General features: G+C 39.9%; 1 protein-coding gene across 1 annotated transcript in view; it reads right to left on the reverse strand.

Moving 5' to 3' along the window:
- LOC136863441 (proteasome activator complex subunit 4A) overlaps positions 1-19506 on the reverse strand; it is a 1047550-nt gene that overhangs the window by 139357 nt on the left and 888687 nt on the right. The window contains exon 32 of the mRNA XM_068225934.1: positions 18194-18399. Within this exon, the coding sequence (XP_068082035.1) occupies positions 18194-18399 (206 nt within the window). The remainder of the gene's footprint in view (positions 1-18193; positions 18400-19506) is intronic.

Genomic DNA, 19506 nt, shown 5'->3' on the forward strand with positions numbered 1-19506 from the left:
TGTACTGCACATCGATCCATAAGATGAAGGATCATCTTTTGTTTCTTTTTCATTTTAATGTCCAGATTTTTCAACCACTGTTCCACTGGATTCAACTTCCTTAGGTTTTGTTTTCGCACCCTTAAAACACCTCGGATTCTTTGATTTTCTTATCACAAGTGGAGGAAGTTTGTCAGATCCACCTGCATTGGTGGCTAGAAGTACTGTTACACGAATTTTACTTTTCTTTCCTCCGTGGCATGAGTCACCTTATTCAGCTAATGTCTTATTAGGAAGGAGATTGTAGAATAGGCCGGTCTCATCACAGTTGTAGATGTTTGGAGGCTGATATCGCTTACGATACCCGGCAGTACCTCCTCTTTCCAGTGTTGCACCGTGACGTCGTCTACAGATTTTGAGTCACCGCAAATTGTTCTCCCTGTAATTCCATGACGATATTTAAATCCTTGCAACCATCCCGATGAAGCCTTGAAAGCAGCAGTGATACTCTTCATTTTAGCTAAATCTATCGCCTTTGCCTTCAACATGTCTGCACTAATTGGTAGAGCTGCAGCCCGCTTTTGCTGGAACCATGTGAAAAGTGCTTTCTCCAAATCTACGTACCATCCTTCTTGCTGACAGCTGCGCTTTGCTGATTTTGAACCCAGTTTTAAGAACTCATCCAAAATAGCGTTTCTGATGACTGTACATAGCATGGTATAAGCAATGCCTAAGTCTGAAGCGATTTCAGTTTTCGTTTTGTGTGGATTAGCGTCCACTTCTCGTATAACTTTTCCCTTTTCTATTCTCCAATCAAAAGCAACTACTGTTCAACAGTAAACACCAGATACCGGCATCGTGGACATTTCATTCTCCGTTGTTCCCACGAAAGAAATTCTCATATTCAAACAAATTTACTGTATTTTCTTTTGTTTACACACCGAAACCGCCCATTTTGCTTACAATGTACCTTAATCTTTGGCTACGTCTTAAAAACAACGAAGGTAGAGGAGGAGCGAAGGAGGCTCGTCTTTGTTAAGCCACCAGTAAGTAAGGGTCAACAATGTCACTCGGCGAAACTCTCTGCTCTGTTTCAGCACCGAAACCCGATCGCCCTATTTCCGCCTACACCGACAAAGAGAGAACTTCGTAAATACAGTAGTTTCTTTTTAAAAAGCACATTCTCATTACAATTATGCAAAACTCAGTTATATTTCACTGGCACTTAATACGTATAACAGCGAATTACGTATAAACGGATTACGTATAAATAAGATTTAATTAACACGCTTTTAAATTATATTTTGCCGGGACCTAAAGGAAATTACGTACAAATACGAATTACATAGAACAGAGTTTCGTACAAAGCAGGTTTAACTGTACTTTCATAACCAGGTGCAGAGATCTGTACCCTTTATTTACAATCATATTTATGCGATTACCCCAATGAAGATCTTTCCTTATATTAATACCTAGGTATTTACAATGATCCCCAAAGGGAACTTTCACCCCATCAACGCAGTAATTAAAACTGAGAGGATTTTTCCTATTTGTGAAACTCACAACCTGACTTTCATCCCCGTTTATCATCGTACCATTGCCTGCTGTCCATCTCACTACATTATCGAGGTCATTTTGCAGTTGCTCACAATCTTGTAACTTATTTATTACTCTGTACAGAATATCATCATCTGCGAAAAGCCTTATCTCTGATTCCACTTCTTTACACGTATCATTGATATATATAAGAAAACATAAAGGTCCAATAATACTGCCTTGAGGAAATCCCCTCTTAATTTTTACAGGGGCAGATAAAGCTTCACCTACTCTAATTCTCTGAGTTCTATTTTCTAGAAACAGAGCCACCCATTCAGTCACTCTTTTTTCTAGTCCAATTGCACTCATTTTCGCCAGTAGTCTCCCATGATCTACCCTATCAAATGCCTTAGATAAGTCAATGACAATACAGTCCAATTGACCTCCTTAATCCAGGATATCTGCTATATCTTGCTGGAATCCTACAAGTTGGGCTTCAGTGGAATAACCTTTCCTAAACCCAAACTGCCTTCTATCAAACCAGTTATTAATTTTGCAAACATATCTAATATAATCAGAAAGAATGCTTTCCCAAAGCTTACATACAATGCATGTCAAACTGACTGGCCTGTAATTTTCAGCTTTACGTTTATCACCCTTTCCTTTATAAACAGTATATATAATGTCACTTCGTGTTAATATAGTGAATTGTAGTAAGTAAAAAAATATGGAACATAGTTCCTTATTATAATAGTTTGCACGGTACTAAGTATGCAGTTGCTCACAATCTTGTAACTTATTTGTTACTCTGTACAGAATAAAAATTAAGAAGGGAATTCCTCAAGGCAGTATTATTGGACCTTTATGTTTTCTTATATATATCAATGATATGTGTAAAGAAGTGGTATCAAAGATAAGGCTTTTCGCAGATGATATTACTCTGTACAGAGTAATAAATAAGTTACAAGATTGTGAGCAACTGCATACTTAGTAACGTGCAAACTATTATAATAAGGAACTATGTTCTAATATTTTTTTACTTACTACAATTCACTATATTAACACGAAGTGACATTATCCTTAAGGTGGCGCCATTCCCCCATCTTCCCCTACATACCCAAATTGTCTCATGTAAATGATTTCCTGTTGTCACGTAACACATTTTTATATGACGAAAAAGTTCTTTCAACAGAGCATGACATCAATGACGCGTAGTACATAGATGCTAATGCAGCAGGTTGTAGGGGTCATTTTTCGGAATATTTTTCTCCCTGTAATACTGAACTGATGAATTTCATATCTTCAAAACCAGGATTGAGTTGAAGGATATTCTGCAGCTTTGAAGAACATTCCATTCCCAATGGCCCAGGCATTTCTCTTCTGGAAACATTGCCAATGATATCCAGGGAATCTTTGAGTTGCAAGGTTGCACTTTCCAACTGGAGAATAACTTCTGCTATAAACGAAAATGTGTCTTAATAAATGCTAGGGAAGTGACGAGGATCAGGCATTTGAGCGATTTCTTGGCCTTTGCGATGCAGGAAGCTTCTGTTTCATCCAAGTCATTGACGACATTTTTAATTCCTTCTAGGTGCTCAGCATAGTAAATAGCAGCAGACAGCCAAGTTCCCCAGCGGGTAAGTATCCGTTCAGGTGGAAGAGGTGTTGCCGTAGTTTCTCTTTGAACAACTATATACGTGTTGGGGCTTTTAAGAAAACCTTCTTGACTGAAGAAACCACGCTGTTCACGTCACTGAAGTTGCTTCTAATCTCCTCCTCAAGGTGGTGCAGGCCGTGGGCCAAACACGTAACATGTAGCATGCTCGAGTAGAAGGACTGTAGAACCTGCCCTGCCTTCAGCACTGTCTGTCACTAACAAAAGGAACTTACTATCTTGATTTTCTGCTGGCCACAATATGTGTAAAGCATCCCTCACTGCGCAGGCTAACGTGCTTTTAGTTTGTTCTGTTTCTTTACAAAGAATTAGATGAGGGTTACCTGGTTCATTTTGATCCAGCTTACCTACTACCACATTCACAATGAAGCGACCACAACTGTCAGATGTTTCATCGACAGAACACCAAATATAGTGATCGCCTATATCTTCTCTTATTTCATCTAATGTCTTCTGATAAACGGGATGCAAATAATTCTTCCTTAAAGTGGATTCATTAGGTATACTGTGGCCACTGATGTCTCCAAAGAATGTTTTCATGGTCAGGTTCCTTAGCACGTTCCATGGGACGTTTGCAGACACCAACGCCTGACATAGGCGGAAGTTAAAATTATCTTCAGGCCTGCAAACTGTGGAAGAAATAAACGTCTGCTTACTGTTGTTGCTCGACTTACTTCTCCTCGCTACACTAGCCATGTGAGCAGCTGCAGATCTATGCTGCTCAAGCTCGGATTTCTGCTCACATTTAACCAGAAATGAAGAATCCAAATCCAAAGTACTGTTCAGTAAGCGAGCGCTAGGGTATTCCAATGCAGGTTTTAGGTCAGTTACGGGAAACTTACTTCTTTGGAGCATGCCTGACAGAAGACTACTCAACCATCAATATAAAGTTATAAGCTTAATGGCCGTTCCGTATTGAACCGAGAATCACAAAAGTAATTTAATATAAAGGTGGATCCCATTATATTAAATTACTTTTGTGCAACCATCCATAATGAAGTGTCCATTTGTAGCAATCCATTTTTTCAATAAGTGTGATTTAGGCATTGTCTTCGCTATACAATTACGGTTAGAAAACACTCCAGGAACCATTCAGCACAAACTCTGCCGGCTGTACTCTCTGTGGACGACTGGAGGCGAAACTGTTTGCGTTCCTCCTGACCTTCTATCAGGTGCATCAAGGAGCCACCAGATGTCACATATGTTGTGGGAAGCATGGGACGTGCTGCATTCAACGGTTGTAAACTGAACTACCTCCGCCCTACTGCTAGTAATCACAGTGGAAATAATTTTACAATGCATTTCAATGGGGAAATAACATTCTTTATTTGAAAAAGGTAAAACAGCTATTTAGGTTATTTTAGGTGTCAACCCCTCATTTAGGTTGTTTTTAGGTGCAATGAAATTCACATGTTCTGCTCCAGGAAGTGTAAAACGAACGAATATATTGAAATTTGTGAATTAAATAGCAAAGAAAAAAATAGGTTAAAACCTAAAAATCCGGTCCCTACTGATGAGGAAGTGATTGTCATGGGAGACATAAATGCACAGGTGGGAAACGAACAACAAGAAAGGGAAGAAGTAATCAGACCATATGGATATGGGATGTGACAATGGGACAGGAAAGGCGTATGAGTGGGAAGGGAACAGCCGTGGTCTTAATTAAGGTACAGGCCCAGCACCTGCCTGGTGTAAAAATGGGAAACCATGGAAAACCATCTTCAGGGCTGCCAACAGTGGGGTTCGAATTCACTATCTCCTGAATGCAAGCTCACAGCTGCAGGACCTTAACTGTACGGCTTACTTGCCCGGTACTCTGGTTGGAAATATTGAATGGTTTAGAAATAAAAGTGGACTAAGACAGGGGAGTGTGCTGTCACCTCTTTTGTTTCTAATTGTTATGGACAAAATTGTGAAGGAGACAAAGAAAGCATAATATGGGAATAGGGAGATGAAGTTATTACCATTTGCAGACGATATTGTGGTCTGGGGAACAAATAGCATAGAAGTACAAGAACAACTTGATGTACTGAATCAGAAAACTGAAAAGTATGGTATGAAAATCAGCGAAGAGAAAAGCAAGACCATGGTGATATCAAGAGGGGAAAGACAAGGCAGTATGAAAATTGGTGGGCCTTGAAATTGACAACACTTTAAATACCTAGGGAGTGAAGTAATGTAGAATACAAGGCTGGACATGGAGATTAGCAAGAGGATGTAACAAATTAATGCATTCTACCTGTGTGTATAAAACCTTATCTGGAATAAGGAAGTGCCAAGGAAGTGTAAAGGGATAATGTACAAAATGTATTCTGTACACATATTGAATTACGCAGCTGAGACCCGGACAATGACAAATAAGAGGAGAGTAGAATTCAAGCCAGTGAAATGAAATACCTAAGAAGAATGACAGGCTGAGAAACAAAGATGTGAGAAAGGAGATCACAATTAGAAATTAAATGCCGTACGGCATTTAGTGCCGGGAGTGTCCGAGAACAAGTCCGGCTTGCCAGATGCAGGTCTTTTGATCTGACTGCCGGAGGCGACCTGCGCGTCATGATGAAGATGAAATGATGATGAAGACGACATATACACTCAGCCCCCGTGTCAGCAAAATTAACCAGTTATGGTTAAAATTCCCGACCCCGCCCGGAATCAAACCCGGGACTCCTGTGACCGAAGGCTGCACGCTAACCATTTAGCCATGGAGCTGGACATCACAATTAGAAAACCTAAACAACAGAATTGATATGAGTAAACTAAGATGGTTTGGATAATTATGTAAGAGGATGGAGGAGGAAAGAATACCAAAACTGATGATGGAGATGAAGTTCAAGGGAAAAAGAGTGAAGGGGAGGCCTAGGACAAGGCGGATTGCTTCAATAAAGAAGAGTGAAAGAAGAAGAAACCTGGACTGGAACAAAATGATGGAAGAGAAATGATGGAAGGAGGGAGGAAGGTGGAGAAGTGCGATAAAAACCCCGACCCAGCAAGAGCTAGATAAAGGGAAAGCAGGGTGATGGAGGAGGATGATTATGGTACAAGGAATAAAAATCTTATTACAGTTTTTAAAAAATTTAACTCGTAATTAATATTATTACTGAATATGCTTATTCAGGAACGCAGTATGCCTAATATCAAGTATATATCTGATATTAGGTGTTCCGGCCTAGCTATGGCTGGACCACCTAGTTACTCACTACCACTTTAGGACAGATAGCAGCACCCTTCAGTGTGTATTTATTTTGAAGGCCCTCAGCCGGAAGTGGTGTGGATGTAAGGGGATGAGAGACTGTTATGCTTGGGTGCCTCGAGCGGGAAGACACGGGAACATGTAACTGACTGTTATCGAGGGCATCTGCCCATCAATACTCAGTATTAAGTATTATAATGATTGTTATATAAGTGTCGTAAGTGTAATAAATGTTGTTATTTAATCAGGTGAGTGATTTACGTTCAAAACATGGTCCAAATACTGGGCCGGATTATCTACACCACGAGTACATCGTGAGAGCGGCGCGGCGTGTAGTATGGATGACTAGTTTCAACAGTCACATGGAAATACTTGGAAGTTCACTTTAATGACATCGTCTGGCAGTCCCAGGTTTGATGTACCAGCACCAGAGGTAAACTAAACTGAGAAGGCAGGTCAGTACCATTCATTTAAGGTTCTTTTCTCCTTGTTCTTGTCTTACCCCCTCCATCATGGAATCCTCAACAAGGCAAAAGCTTCTTAAGCAGAGGTCGGGATTTAAAGCGCAACTTATCCGCTCGAAAACTTTCGTTGAGAATTTCATCGCTCAACAACATTTGAATTCGCATGAAATTAAACTACGATACGAAGATATGAGTGTATTAATGTCGAAGTTTGATGACGTGCAGTCAGAATTAGAATTAGGAGACGTTGAGAACGAGCAAGCTCATGATAAGGCGCACGCCGAATTTGAAACCAAATACTACAAGGTAAAGGGCGAAATGAGTAAAATAATAGCGAACCTTGAAAAGGCATCACGCGACACGGTAGATTCAGGAAGAACTCAGGTCAGCAGTGTCGCGAGTTTAAAGTTGCCGGCTATTAACATTCCACATTTCGATGGAACATACGAAAACTGGCTCTCATTCGCAGACAGTTTTCAAGTTGTGATCCATAACAACAATAATCTGCCAAGTGTCCAGAAATTTCACTACCTAGCATCTGTTCTCAAGGGCCCAGCCAGGCAATTAATTCATAATTTACCCATCACAGAGGCAAATTATGAGGTAGCGTGGAAAATGTTGAAGGACAGATTTGAGAACAAGAAACTAATAGCAGCTACTCATGTTAAGGCACTCTTCACTTTAAAATCAGTCTCCAGTGAAACAGCCACAGAACTGTTAAGGTACTCTAACACTTTTAATAGTCATTTGAATGCACTCAAGGCCCTAAAACTTAACATTCCACTGCCTGAAGTTATTTTGACTCAACTGTATGCTCAAGGACTTGATGCTTGTACTAGACAGACTGGGAATTTTCACAGGCAAACACTCGGGTTCCATCACTTGATGACTTGCTGTCATTTGTTGAGCACAAACGGCAAGCTCTGGAGAACTTCCCTAGCTCACAGCACACTGCACCATCGCACAGACAACAAGCTGACAGAAATAAGCCTAAACCTCAAGGGGATACTCAACCACGCTACACTTACACCACTACCAGTCTCATAAAGTGTCCCTGCTGTCATGGTAATCACCCGATATTTAAATGTGAAGAGTTTGCAGCTCTCGGTGTGGAAGATAGACAAAGAAGGGATAAGGAAATGGACTTATGTTTTAACCGTTTGCGTACAGAGCATTCTGCCAAACAGTGCAAATCACGTGGTTATAAATTATGTAGTAGGAAGCATCACACCTCATTACATAATCCATCAGGTAGAGAGCGAGGTACAGCCCATCAAACTGCATCCAACTCCTCTCATACATACTACAATACTAGAGACCCTGTAGGGGTTCTGGTGTCCACTTCCATGGTCAAGGTACTAGATTCTAGGGGGCAAATGCAAGTCTGCTGGGCACTTCTTGACAGTGGCAGCCAGGTTAATCTTTGCACTGAAAGTCTAGCACAGCGATTAGTCCTTAAGAAAATGAAGAATCCCATACCAATCAGTGGCATTAATGATTCCATTTCTTAATCAAGGTACAGTGTTCATTTAGAATTGCAATCCACTGTAAGTAACTTCACTGTGAGTATGACTTGCTCTGTCTTTCCACGTATCACAGGTAACATGCCCAGTAGTTACATTCAGCATGATCACTGGAACTTGCCCACTGACTTCAAGCTCGCTGACCCAAAGTTCTTCCAGCCAGGTGACATTGAATTGTTAATAGGCGCAGAACATTTCTTTCCATTACTGAAACCTGGGTGCAGAACTCGATCACCAGATTATCCTATTCTTCAAGACACTGAACTAGGATGGATTTTGCTGGACACTACCAGCGTAGGGAAGAGAAACATCTTACTCTAACTACATGTTTTTTGAAGTCAGAGGACAGGTTAGACACCCAACTACAACGGTTCTGGGAAATAGAAGAGCTTACGTCACGAGTCATGACAAGAGAAGAGAGAGCCACAGAAAAACACTTTACAGAGAATACTACTAGGGATGCTACAGGTAGATTCATAGTTCGCTTACCCCTCAAGCAGAAACCTGAGGTTCTGGGAAACTCTTTCAATCATGCCATGTCAAGACTAACTCGCATGAGCACCCTTCCTAGCGACCAGATGCCTGCAGCAACTTGCTGAAGATGAAGAATTGAGGTTCCCCAGAGCAGCACAAGTTGTTCGCAGAGATTTTTATGTTGATGATTTATTAAGCGACTATGACAATATCCAAGATGCTCTTCACTTGCAGTCTGAAATTATTAATTTACTAGAGAGTGGACGATTTCACCTCAGGAAATGGTGTTCAAACCACCCAGCATGACTGGAAGCAGTTTCAGAAGAGGACAGGGAAACCCAGCTGCCTTTCAGTCTTGATGAAGGCACTAGCGTGAAATCTTTAAGCCTATTATGGCATCCAGTAACTGATCACTTTCTCATTTGTGGCAATCTGTATTCAGACAGTCCCTATCATGCTGATACTCACGTAACTAAACGAAAGGTCTTATTTGTTACTGCATCAATATTTGAATCACTTGGGTTGGTCAGTCCTTTGGTAATTTCTTACAAGATTTTTATGCAGAAACTTTGGCTAGTCAATCTGAACTGGGATGAGAGACTACCATCTCAACTAGTCAGAGAATGGGAGGAACTTCACTTTAAGCCATAGGCAGTAAGAGAATTTTATATTGAGCGGTTAGTCACATGTTGATGTACAAATTCATGGTTTTTCTGATGCTTCAGAACAAGCTTATGGAGCTTGTCTTTATGTAGGCGGTCTGTCAACAAAGGGGAACAGATCTGTGTCAGATTATTATGTTCTAAATCCAGAGTAGCACCAGTGAAGAAACTGACACTACCAAGACTTGAACTGTGTGGAGCGCTACTACTTGCCCGACTACTCCACAAGACCCTTCCACCTTTTTCTTTGCCAGTCAGCAAGTTGTACATGTGGACGGACTCCACCACTGTCTTAGCCTGGATCGCATCTCCTGCTACTCGCTGGAAAACATTTGTGGCCAACAGAGTCTCTTCAGTTCAAGAATACTCTCACAAGGCAGAATGGAGACACGTTCCTACCAGTTGCAATCCCGCAGATTTAATATCCAGAGGTGTTGCTCCAGGACAACTACGAGGTATGAACCTGTGGTGGCACGGACCATCCTGGTTAACTGAGCCCACTGAATCATGGCCAGACACAATCTCGGCCCATGCAGGAGAGGAACTACCTGAGTCACGAAGCACACTTCCTGTAGTCATGTTGATAGGTAAAAATTGGGATGAACTTATGCTGAAGCACTCGTCACTGTCCTGACTGACTCGAGTTACTACATATTGTTGGCGTTTTATTCACAATAGTGCAAATCCTCAAGACAAGAGGTTAGGGATATTAAGTGCACAAGAGCTGCAGATGGGCTTACACTCCTGTATCAAAATTGCACAACAAGTGTATTATGCTCAAGAGATAGCCAGTCTCAACTCTAAATGCTGCATTTCAAGGAAGAGTAAAATTGCAGATTTACATCCTTTCTTAGATGATAAGGGTAGGAGGAAGACTAGTAAATTCAAAACTACCTTATGACACTAAGCACCAGCTTATCCTTCCTGCCCAGTATGCTCTCACAAACCTTGTTGTGATGGCAGAACACATTAGGCTTTTACATCCAGGTGCTCAATTAGTAACTGCATCATTAAGAGAAAGATTCTGGATTCCCACGGCTAGGGCAGTTGTTCGAAGAGTCATCCACAAGTGCCTGACCTGTTTTAGATTCAAGGCGTCAACAGCTGAACAGCTGATGGGACAGCTCCCTGTGACCAGAGTGCAACAGTCACCCATTTCTTAATGTAGGAACTGATTATGCTGGTCCTTTCTTCATCAAGAGGGGAAATGCAAGAAGCAAACAGACAACAAAGAGCTACATTGGATTGTTCATCTGTCTAGCTACCAAGGCTCTTCACCTGGAGGTGGTGAGTGACCTCTCTACTGATGCCTTTATGGCAGCCCTGAGGAGATTCATAGCTCGACGTGCAAAATGCTCCATCATCTATAGTGATAATGGGACTAACTTCATTGGTGCCAACAGAAGAATGCAGGATCTCCGAAAACTGTTCCTTTCAACCAGCTTTTGTGAAAAGATAAGGAATTCATTAGCGATGGAAGGCATCACGTGGCACTTTATACCTCCCAGCTCTCCAAATTTGGCGGACTGTGGGAAGCAGCTGTTGAGAAGAGTTGCGGGTAATGCACTACTGACATTTGAGGAGCTATGTACACTTACTGCACAGATAGAAGCCTGTCTTAATTCTCGCCCCCTATCTGCCTTATCCAATGACCCCAGTGACCTTAATTAGTAATCACCTGCTCACTTCCTAATTGGTGCCCCCCTTACAACCATTTCTAAGCGTGACATTACTGACCTGCCCATGAACAGATTGTCTCGATGGCAGCGTATCCAGGCAATGCAGCAGCAGTTGTGGAAGAGGTGGTCTGCCGATTACCTGAACTCACTGCAGCAGAGGAAGAAATGGACCTGTCCCAAGGAGAACCTAGCTATTGGAACAGTTGTTCTTCTGAAGGAGGACAACCTTCCTCCTGTCTGCTGGAAGTTGGCTGTGGTGGAGACTGTTCACCCTGGGAAGGATGGACTTGCACGAGTGACTACCATCAGAACAACCAGTGGTCTTTTTAAACGAGCTGTTAAGAAGTTAATTCCATTACCTATTGAACACTAAACAGGATCATTGTGGCTAAAACATAATGTGATTCACGTGAATATTTGTTTCTTGTTCATTTCAGAGTGTTATGGTGTTGTGTGTGCGATTTGAACTGAGAACATATAGTGTGCTTAATTCATACTGTATAATAATGGATGAGGACACAGTCAACCTACTTAGTACCTTCTGTTAACAGTCTGTAAATATTTTGTTGCTTGTGTTTCTGTTTTGCCTATGTTTATATGTATATTTTGTTGAATGATCAACTCATTTTGGTTACTGAACATGAACTCTGTATGTCAGTGCCTGTGTGATACTTGAATTGAACTGAACTCTCATGAGGGCATATCAGGCAATTTAATTCGGTTGAATCATGGTGATTCAACATGATTCAACGGTGGGGAGCATGTTCTGGCCTAGCTATGGCTAGACCACCTAGTTACCCACTACCACTTTAGGACAGATAGCAGCACCCTTCAGTGTATATTTATTTTGAAGGCCCTCAGCCAGAAGTGGTGTGTGGATGGAAGGGGATGAGAGAATTGTTATGCTTGGGTGCCTCGAGCGGGAGGACACGGGAACATGTGACTGACTGTTATCGAGGGCATCTGCCCATCAATACCCAGTATTATGTATTATAATATGTTATATAAGTGTCGTAAGTGTAATAAATGTTGTTATTTAATCAAGTGAGTGATTTATGTTCAAAACATTAGGGATTATTGACACTTTTAAATATTGTGATTTAGTTTTCCATGAGTTCCAGTATGCACTGCTATACCTATTTAATAAAACAAATACATTAAGTATCGAACATACCTCGTATGAAGAGCAAGAGACTTCAGCACACTAGAGAGCCAAAATTCCTGCATCTAACATTAGGCTAATATTCAATATTCTGCTCCTTTCCTCGACTAGAGAAACTATCTTACAAGTACATTCTGGTGTTGGTTTATGCTGATAATACTGACTCAATGGGAAGAATGCAAAGAGCTATGAAGGGAGTGTTTATTAATTAAAAAACACTGCAAGAAGTATGCATTCAGAAACTATCAAACCATGACAGTAAAAAAGCATTGGTTGCATGGAATTTCAAAAAGATTTGTTAATATTTGAAATTGTACATATTGTAGTTTCATCCACCTTAGATAAGAGGTTAACTGCAAGACCAATGTTAGAGCTCAAATCAAGAAGTGGAAACCTTTGGTAAATAATAATAATAATAATAATAATAATAATAATAATAATAATAATAATAATAATAATAATAATAATAATAATAATAATAATAATAATAATAACAACAACAACAACAACAGATGGTTCATGTTTGTGGGTTACTGTAGTCAAGTCCTAGTTCGTGAACCATGGGCAACAGCTGAGTGGCCTAGTAAGTGGTCCTGAGAGTCGGGATACCAGTTTGTTTGGAATGGGAGTGGGCATCTCGGACGTATTCTGATTCCTGGCTCTCCTTGTGCTCAGGCAGCTAGGACTATACAATTCACCGGTGGTCCATAACCCGTTAGAGGAGAGATCCTCACTTTGACTATGTGCAAGTAGGGTAGCATCCTGCTTCATAAATTTACCGAGCTCAGAACATTCTAAGCAAGCCTCGGGCCTATGGGAGTAACGGAGTCCCATTCCCATTTGACAGGCGAGGGACTCCTTGGAAACAACTTGGCGAATGAAATGGAATTCGATGGGGAGCTATCAATATTAATGGGGCTTATGGAAGAAAAAGTAGAACTGGATAAGTCAGCAAAGAGGATGAATCTGGATGTGCTAGGAGTAAGTGATATTGGGGTAAGGGGAGGCAATGAGGAAGAGATGGGAGATTATAAAGTGTACTTGACGGGTGTTAGAAAGGGAAGGGCAGAGTCTGCACGCAACATAGTTTCTGTTAGGCACGTAAATGAGCGAATGATGTGGGTAGATTTGTCAGTTGGAGGAATTAGGACTAGAATTGTGTCCGTGTATTCACCATGTGTATTAAGATTTCATTTTCCATATGGTACAACATGTGAAATAGTTTACGCCAGTTGTAACAAAATGTTTTAATGGTTATACAACAAATAATTATTTAAAAAAATTATAATGTCCAATAACGGACCATTTATATTGGTATTATAAATTTACTCATTCGGGAGAAATATTTCATATTCCCTATGGGAATTAACATCTGTATCATTGGAATAACGTACCAAGGGAGATGTTCAATAAATTTCCAATTTCTTTGTGATTATTTAAGAAAAGGCTAGGAAAACAACAGATAGGGTATTTGCCACCTGGATGACTGACCTAAATGCAGATCAGTAGTGACTGATTAAAAAAAACACTCTTTACATTTACATGTTAAAGTACGGTTACAGAACAGTCTATTTCAGAGGGCTAAGTACTGTAGTTTGTAATTCTACAAGAAATGTTGTCAATTCACATGCAATTGTTTGTATTAAAAGCTCTAAGTAGCTTCTATTCAAATACTGTCACTTGTTTAATTACTAACATCTTAAACTGTCATTAGAAACATAAAGTTAATAACTACAACCATCACAAGTCACTGTGATATTCAATCGAAAAGTTTCTAAGTATATACAATAATATCAACAGATTTCAATACGGATTAAAACATGAGATTAGTCACTTGCAACAAGTTTCTAAGTGTCATAGCACTCACTGAATTTACAGGTCCATTTGAAGATTCTTCACGTAAAATACCGAATTCGAATGTCGTGTATAAATCTACTCTTACCAGCCTGCATATGCTACGGCTGTGAGTGCTGAACTTGAACTGGTGACTCTGTCGAAACGGCTCTCTTTTATATCATCTAGCCGGGCGGTCTCTTGTGCCTCATGGAAAATTATATTTCTATTTCATTGGAAAATGTTCTGGCATGTTCTAGATTGCCACGACTTGTTCACGTGCTATTACGTCATTGGCAACGTGGAACAGGTGATGCGGAATGCACGCTGAATACCTGGCCGTGCCGTTGAGAACTCTTGTAAACTCTGGCCGTACCGTTACAAATATTGGACTTTATTAAATTGTTACAGGTGACCAATACTTCTTGGTCACATGTTTTGCTTTGTTACGCAATGATTCACACGCACTTGTCACGTTGGGGAGTGGGGAAAGTGTGTTGTGTCTGGAGTGCTAGTCCGTACCTCGTTACGATACCGGTTGCGTCACAGGCAGTGTTAGGCACTTTCTAGCCTTTATACCTTTGGTGTAGCAGATTTTGCGCGTTCAATGCTGTTGTAATGTTTTCGTGAAAAGTGTCACAGTAATGTTATAATGGCCAATTGTCCTAGTGAATCTGTTCTTTTGTGCTGGATTGAAGAAGAGGACAACGTATTTACTGATGTTGACTATTAAGGCTTTGCTTCTGACTGTCTAAATGGTGCTCCTACTGAACATTCCATGCATCAAACTGATACGGAGCAACCCAATGATTCGGACAGTGATATTGATACAGAACTAACTGGCACCCAACTACTTCAGCCTATACCCTCCTCATCTACAATGCAGTCACCTGAGATTTTTGCACCCGAAGGAACCACATTGCTGCCATCAGGACAACAGAAAAACTTGAAATGTGCATCCGCTACAGCCATAACGCAGCCTTCTGGACTTCAGTACATTGAAAAGGACCGAACTCGATAGCTGCAGTCGCTTAAGTGCGGCCAGTATCCAGTATACAGGAGATAGTGGGTTTGAACCCCACTGTTGGCAGCCCTGAAGATGGTTTTCCATGGTTTCCCATTTTCACACCAGGCAAATGCTGGGGCTGTACCTTAATTAAGGCCACGGCTGCTTCCTTCCCACTCCTAGCCCTTTCCTGTCCCATCGTCGCCATAAGACCTATCTGTGTCGGTGAGACGTAAAGCAACTTGCAACAAAAAACAACATTGGAAAGGATAAATATACCAAATGGTTCATACATAAACGAACAAAGAAGAAAGGAAAAACTTTAAGCCGAAATATAGTTAATAAATTACCAGATGTCAAAGGTAATGCAAAAAATTGTAAAACTGTTGTAGATTGTTGGAAAGTTTTTGTTTCTCTAATGAAACGATCAGTGAAATTGCCAGTCCTTATAAAAATGGTGAAAAGGACTGTCCACAAACCTCTGTTGATGAACTATTGGACATTTTTTGTTTTATGTATGTTGGGTGTGAAGAAATGCAATCATTTAAACACATCAGAAATATAGGAAACTAATGGTACAGAAGTTTTTCAAGGAGTCATAAGCAAAAGAAATTTCACCGGTTGTACAGAGCTATTCCGTTTGATGAAAAAAACATACTTGAAATGCTCGTATGATAATTGACAACCTAACCCCTAGTACACAAATTTTTGATAGTTTCGTCAGCAGTTGTATTTCAAATTATACACCTGGGGAATATGTGACGATTGTTGAAATACTTGAAGGTTTCCAAGGAAGATGTAAATTTTGTCAGTATATTAGTAATAAACCATACAAATACGGAATTTTTTACTCTAAATATGGAAATTGAACCTGGTAAAAACCAGCTAGAAGCCCTTATGCTACAGTCAATTGTGCATCTGCTATTGTGAAGAGACAAATTCAACCAATTGGCAACTCAGGAAGAAACATCACTATGGACAATTACTATACATCTGTTCCACTTGCCAATGACCTTTTTACTCATCATAGAATGACAGTAGTTGGCACGGTAAGAAGAAACAAACCTCAATTGCCACCAGGCTTTTTGAATGTCAAGAACAGACCTGTTGGAAGTAGCATGTTCAGATTAGGCAAAGAACCTAATAGTACGCTATTAATTTTGTATGTCCCCAAGAAAAAGAAAAATGTTTTTATGCCGTCCACCTTACAAAGTTGCTGAACTGAAAGAAGTTTTCATGGGAAACTGATGAAGTTTCCCAGTAAAACTGAATATAAAGTATCGACCCTGTGACCGGAGTTGTTAACAAACCAGAGGTCATTACATGTTACAACTTTACAAAAGGAGGAGTTGATATTGTTGACAGGAAGAAGAAAAAACTACAGCTTAAAAAGGGTAAATAATAGATGGCCTTTAGCAGTCTTCTGTGGTCTTTTGGATCTGGCTACTGTCAATGCCCAGATTATTTATTTCTCTAATACAGAAGATTTGATTCCACGAAGAAAATACATCACCAATCCTGCCCTGGAAATCATAATGCCACATCTGTTGAGATGTGCTTCAGTCGATGTTCTGTCAATTGGTCTCAGAAATTCCATCAAAAATATCCTTGACCAAGAACTTCCCATCAGAAATGTGACACCAGCAGCCTCAGGTAATTATTGCTAAGCTATCACTTCTTCATTTTTATAAAAATCTAATTGAGCACTTTGTAAAAATTTTTATAATCATGGACATTCAGTTGTAATGAATCACTGGTCATTGTTACTTTGGTAGTAATATATCTCAAGAGTCATCATCATCATCATCATCATCATCATCATCATCATCATCACCACCATCATTTCCACTTATCCAGCTCCTGCCAAGTTGGGGTATTTATGGCACTTCTCTTCCTCTTTCCTTCCACCATTCCTCTTCCATATTTCCTACAATATGTCTATATTACCCATACACTATGCAAATAAATCCCTTTGGTTTAAAAACCAATATTTACAGTCTTATCAGACTTTACACTCATCAACTCTAATACCAAAACATACCCTCTTGGTCCAGTACAGGAAAGCACCTTCAAATTTTACCTAAGATAAATCTTTAACTTTATAAAATATATCACAATATCTTTGCAACTGATCGAAGAGAAGAGATGAAAGACTGGTATTGATGTCATATGCCTCACCCAAGAAAGATTTCTCTCTACGTCTATACACAAACTAACCTAGGAATGTACATAAGCTTGCCCTCTGTCCACTGCCAAATTTTTAACACAGTAATAGAAAGGGAAAGTATAAGAGTACCTTTCTGCAGAGGACTACTGGATGTATAGAGCTGAAGAGAAAAAGTGCAAATACTTACTATCTCCATAGAAAATAAAATGAGATTGGAACTTACTATGCAACATTGAAAAAAAAAAAAAAAAAAAAAAAAAAAAAAAAAAAAAATCTGTAGACTAAAACAATCACAGTAAATGTCACACATAATCTTTATCTTAAAATGACCACATAAATAACTGATTGCAAAGTTTCACATGAATAATGAATGTACAAATTTGAATATGTTGTGCATTCAGGTACTTTTCCATCTACTACACAATTAATTTAGAACAGGATAACTCCTTTAAGGTACACAAAACCAAAACTGAAGTGTCATGAGTAAGGGAGTAATTTCAAGCAGCAAAAGGGTTAAACAGAGGCAAATTGATGTCAATTATGACATACCTGCAGGATGGTTCACCACTGGATACAATGGCAGCAAACACCAACAAATGGAAATGAGTTAATGTGGCAAGCAGAAGCTCTAATTTCATAAATAACAACAGATAAATTAAAAAACAGCCATATCCTTAACTCTACTCTCATCAAGTCTAATAACAAAACATACCTTCTTGGTCCAGTGCAGGAAAGGACCTTAAAATTTTACTTAAGAAAAACTTCTAACTTTGTGAAATATATATATCTTTGCAACTGATCCAAGAGAAGGGATGAAAGAACAGTGTTACTGGTACTAACGCTCTGCAATGAAGCAATAATTCCTGGCATATGCTGAGGCAATACTTTGCAGAAACACAGAGCTCCTAAAGTCGATGTACAGAGTTTATTCAACTCTTCATCTCCCTCTGCAGATTCCATCAAGCAGAGAACAAACAGAAATCTATACAGGTGAGGAGACATTCCAAATGGAGTTCGGTTCACTGTTGCCGAGATCCACCTGCAAACTGAGAGAAAAGCAGTGTGTCAGTTAAGCTACAAGACTTCTGACTCTTGTAAAGTTGAAAACATTCCAATTACACAAATATGACAAGGAAACTAGAGAAATTATAGAACAGTAAAAGCAAGCAAACTTGTAGTATCATGCAACTGTTGACATCATTACCACAGCCAAGGGACCTTCAGTTTTACATGGAATCTGAACCACAGAAATGCAAATTTTCATTCTAAAATTCCACATATATTTATTTATTTATTCAGAGCCTCCATGGCTAAGGTGGCAGCGTACCTGCCTCTCGCTGCTGAGTTCCGTGGTTCAAATCCCAGTCACTCCATGTGAGATTTGCGCTGGACAAAACAAAGGCTGGACAGGTTTTTCTCCGGGTACTCCAGTTTCCCCTGTCATATTTCATTCCAGCAACACTCTCCAATACCATTTCATTCTTCATTCATTAATCATTGCCCCAGAGGAGTAGGACAGGCACTATTCCTATCCACACTGCTAGAAGGGGGCTTCATTCATTCCATTCCTGACCCGGTCGAATGACTGGAAACAGGCTGTGTATTTTCATTTATTTATTTATTTATTTATTTATTTATTTATTTATTCATTCATTGACAAAGCGCAAGATACATCTACATTGAGCACTTCTCACTTGCACTGCCAACAGACGAATTAACAAACGTACATTTTCATAACAAAATACAGGTAAAAGGTCAGGTATATATGAATATCAACTATCCAAATTGAAAATCCTGATAATATCCATGTTCATAGCCAAGTCGTCGCAGGTTAAGACAGCAGCAAACAAGTTTACATTGTTGTTGTTGTTGTTTGAGTCATCAGTCCATAGACTGGTTTGATGCAGCTCTCCATGCCACCCTATCCTGTGCTAACCTTTTCATTTCTACGTAACTATTGCATCCTACATCTGCTCTAATCTGCTTGTCATATTCATACCTTGGCCTACCCCTACCGTTCTTACCCCCTACACTTCCTTCAAAAACCAACTGAACAAGTCCTGGGTGTCTTAAGATGTGTCCTATCATTCTATCTCGTCTTCTCGTCAAATTTAGCCAAATTGATCTCCTCTCACCAATTCGATTCAGTATCT

The sequence above is a fragment of the Anabrus simplex genome, chromosome 2 (assembly GCF_040414725.1).
Source record: "Anabrus simplex isolate iqAnaSimp1 chromosome 2, ASM4041472v1, whole genome shotgun sequence".
NCBI classification, from domain to species: Eukaryota; Metazoa; Arthropoda; class Insecta; order Orthoptera; family Tettigoniidae; genus Anabrus; species Anabrus simplex.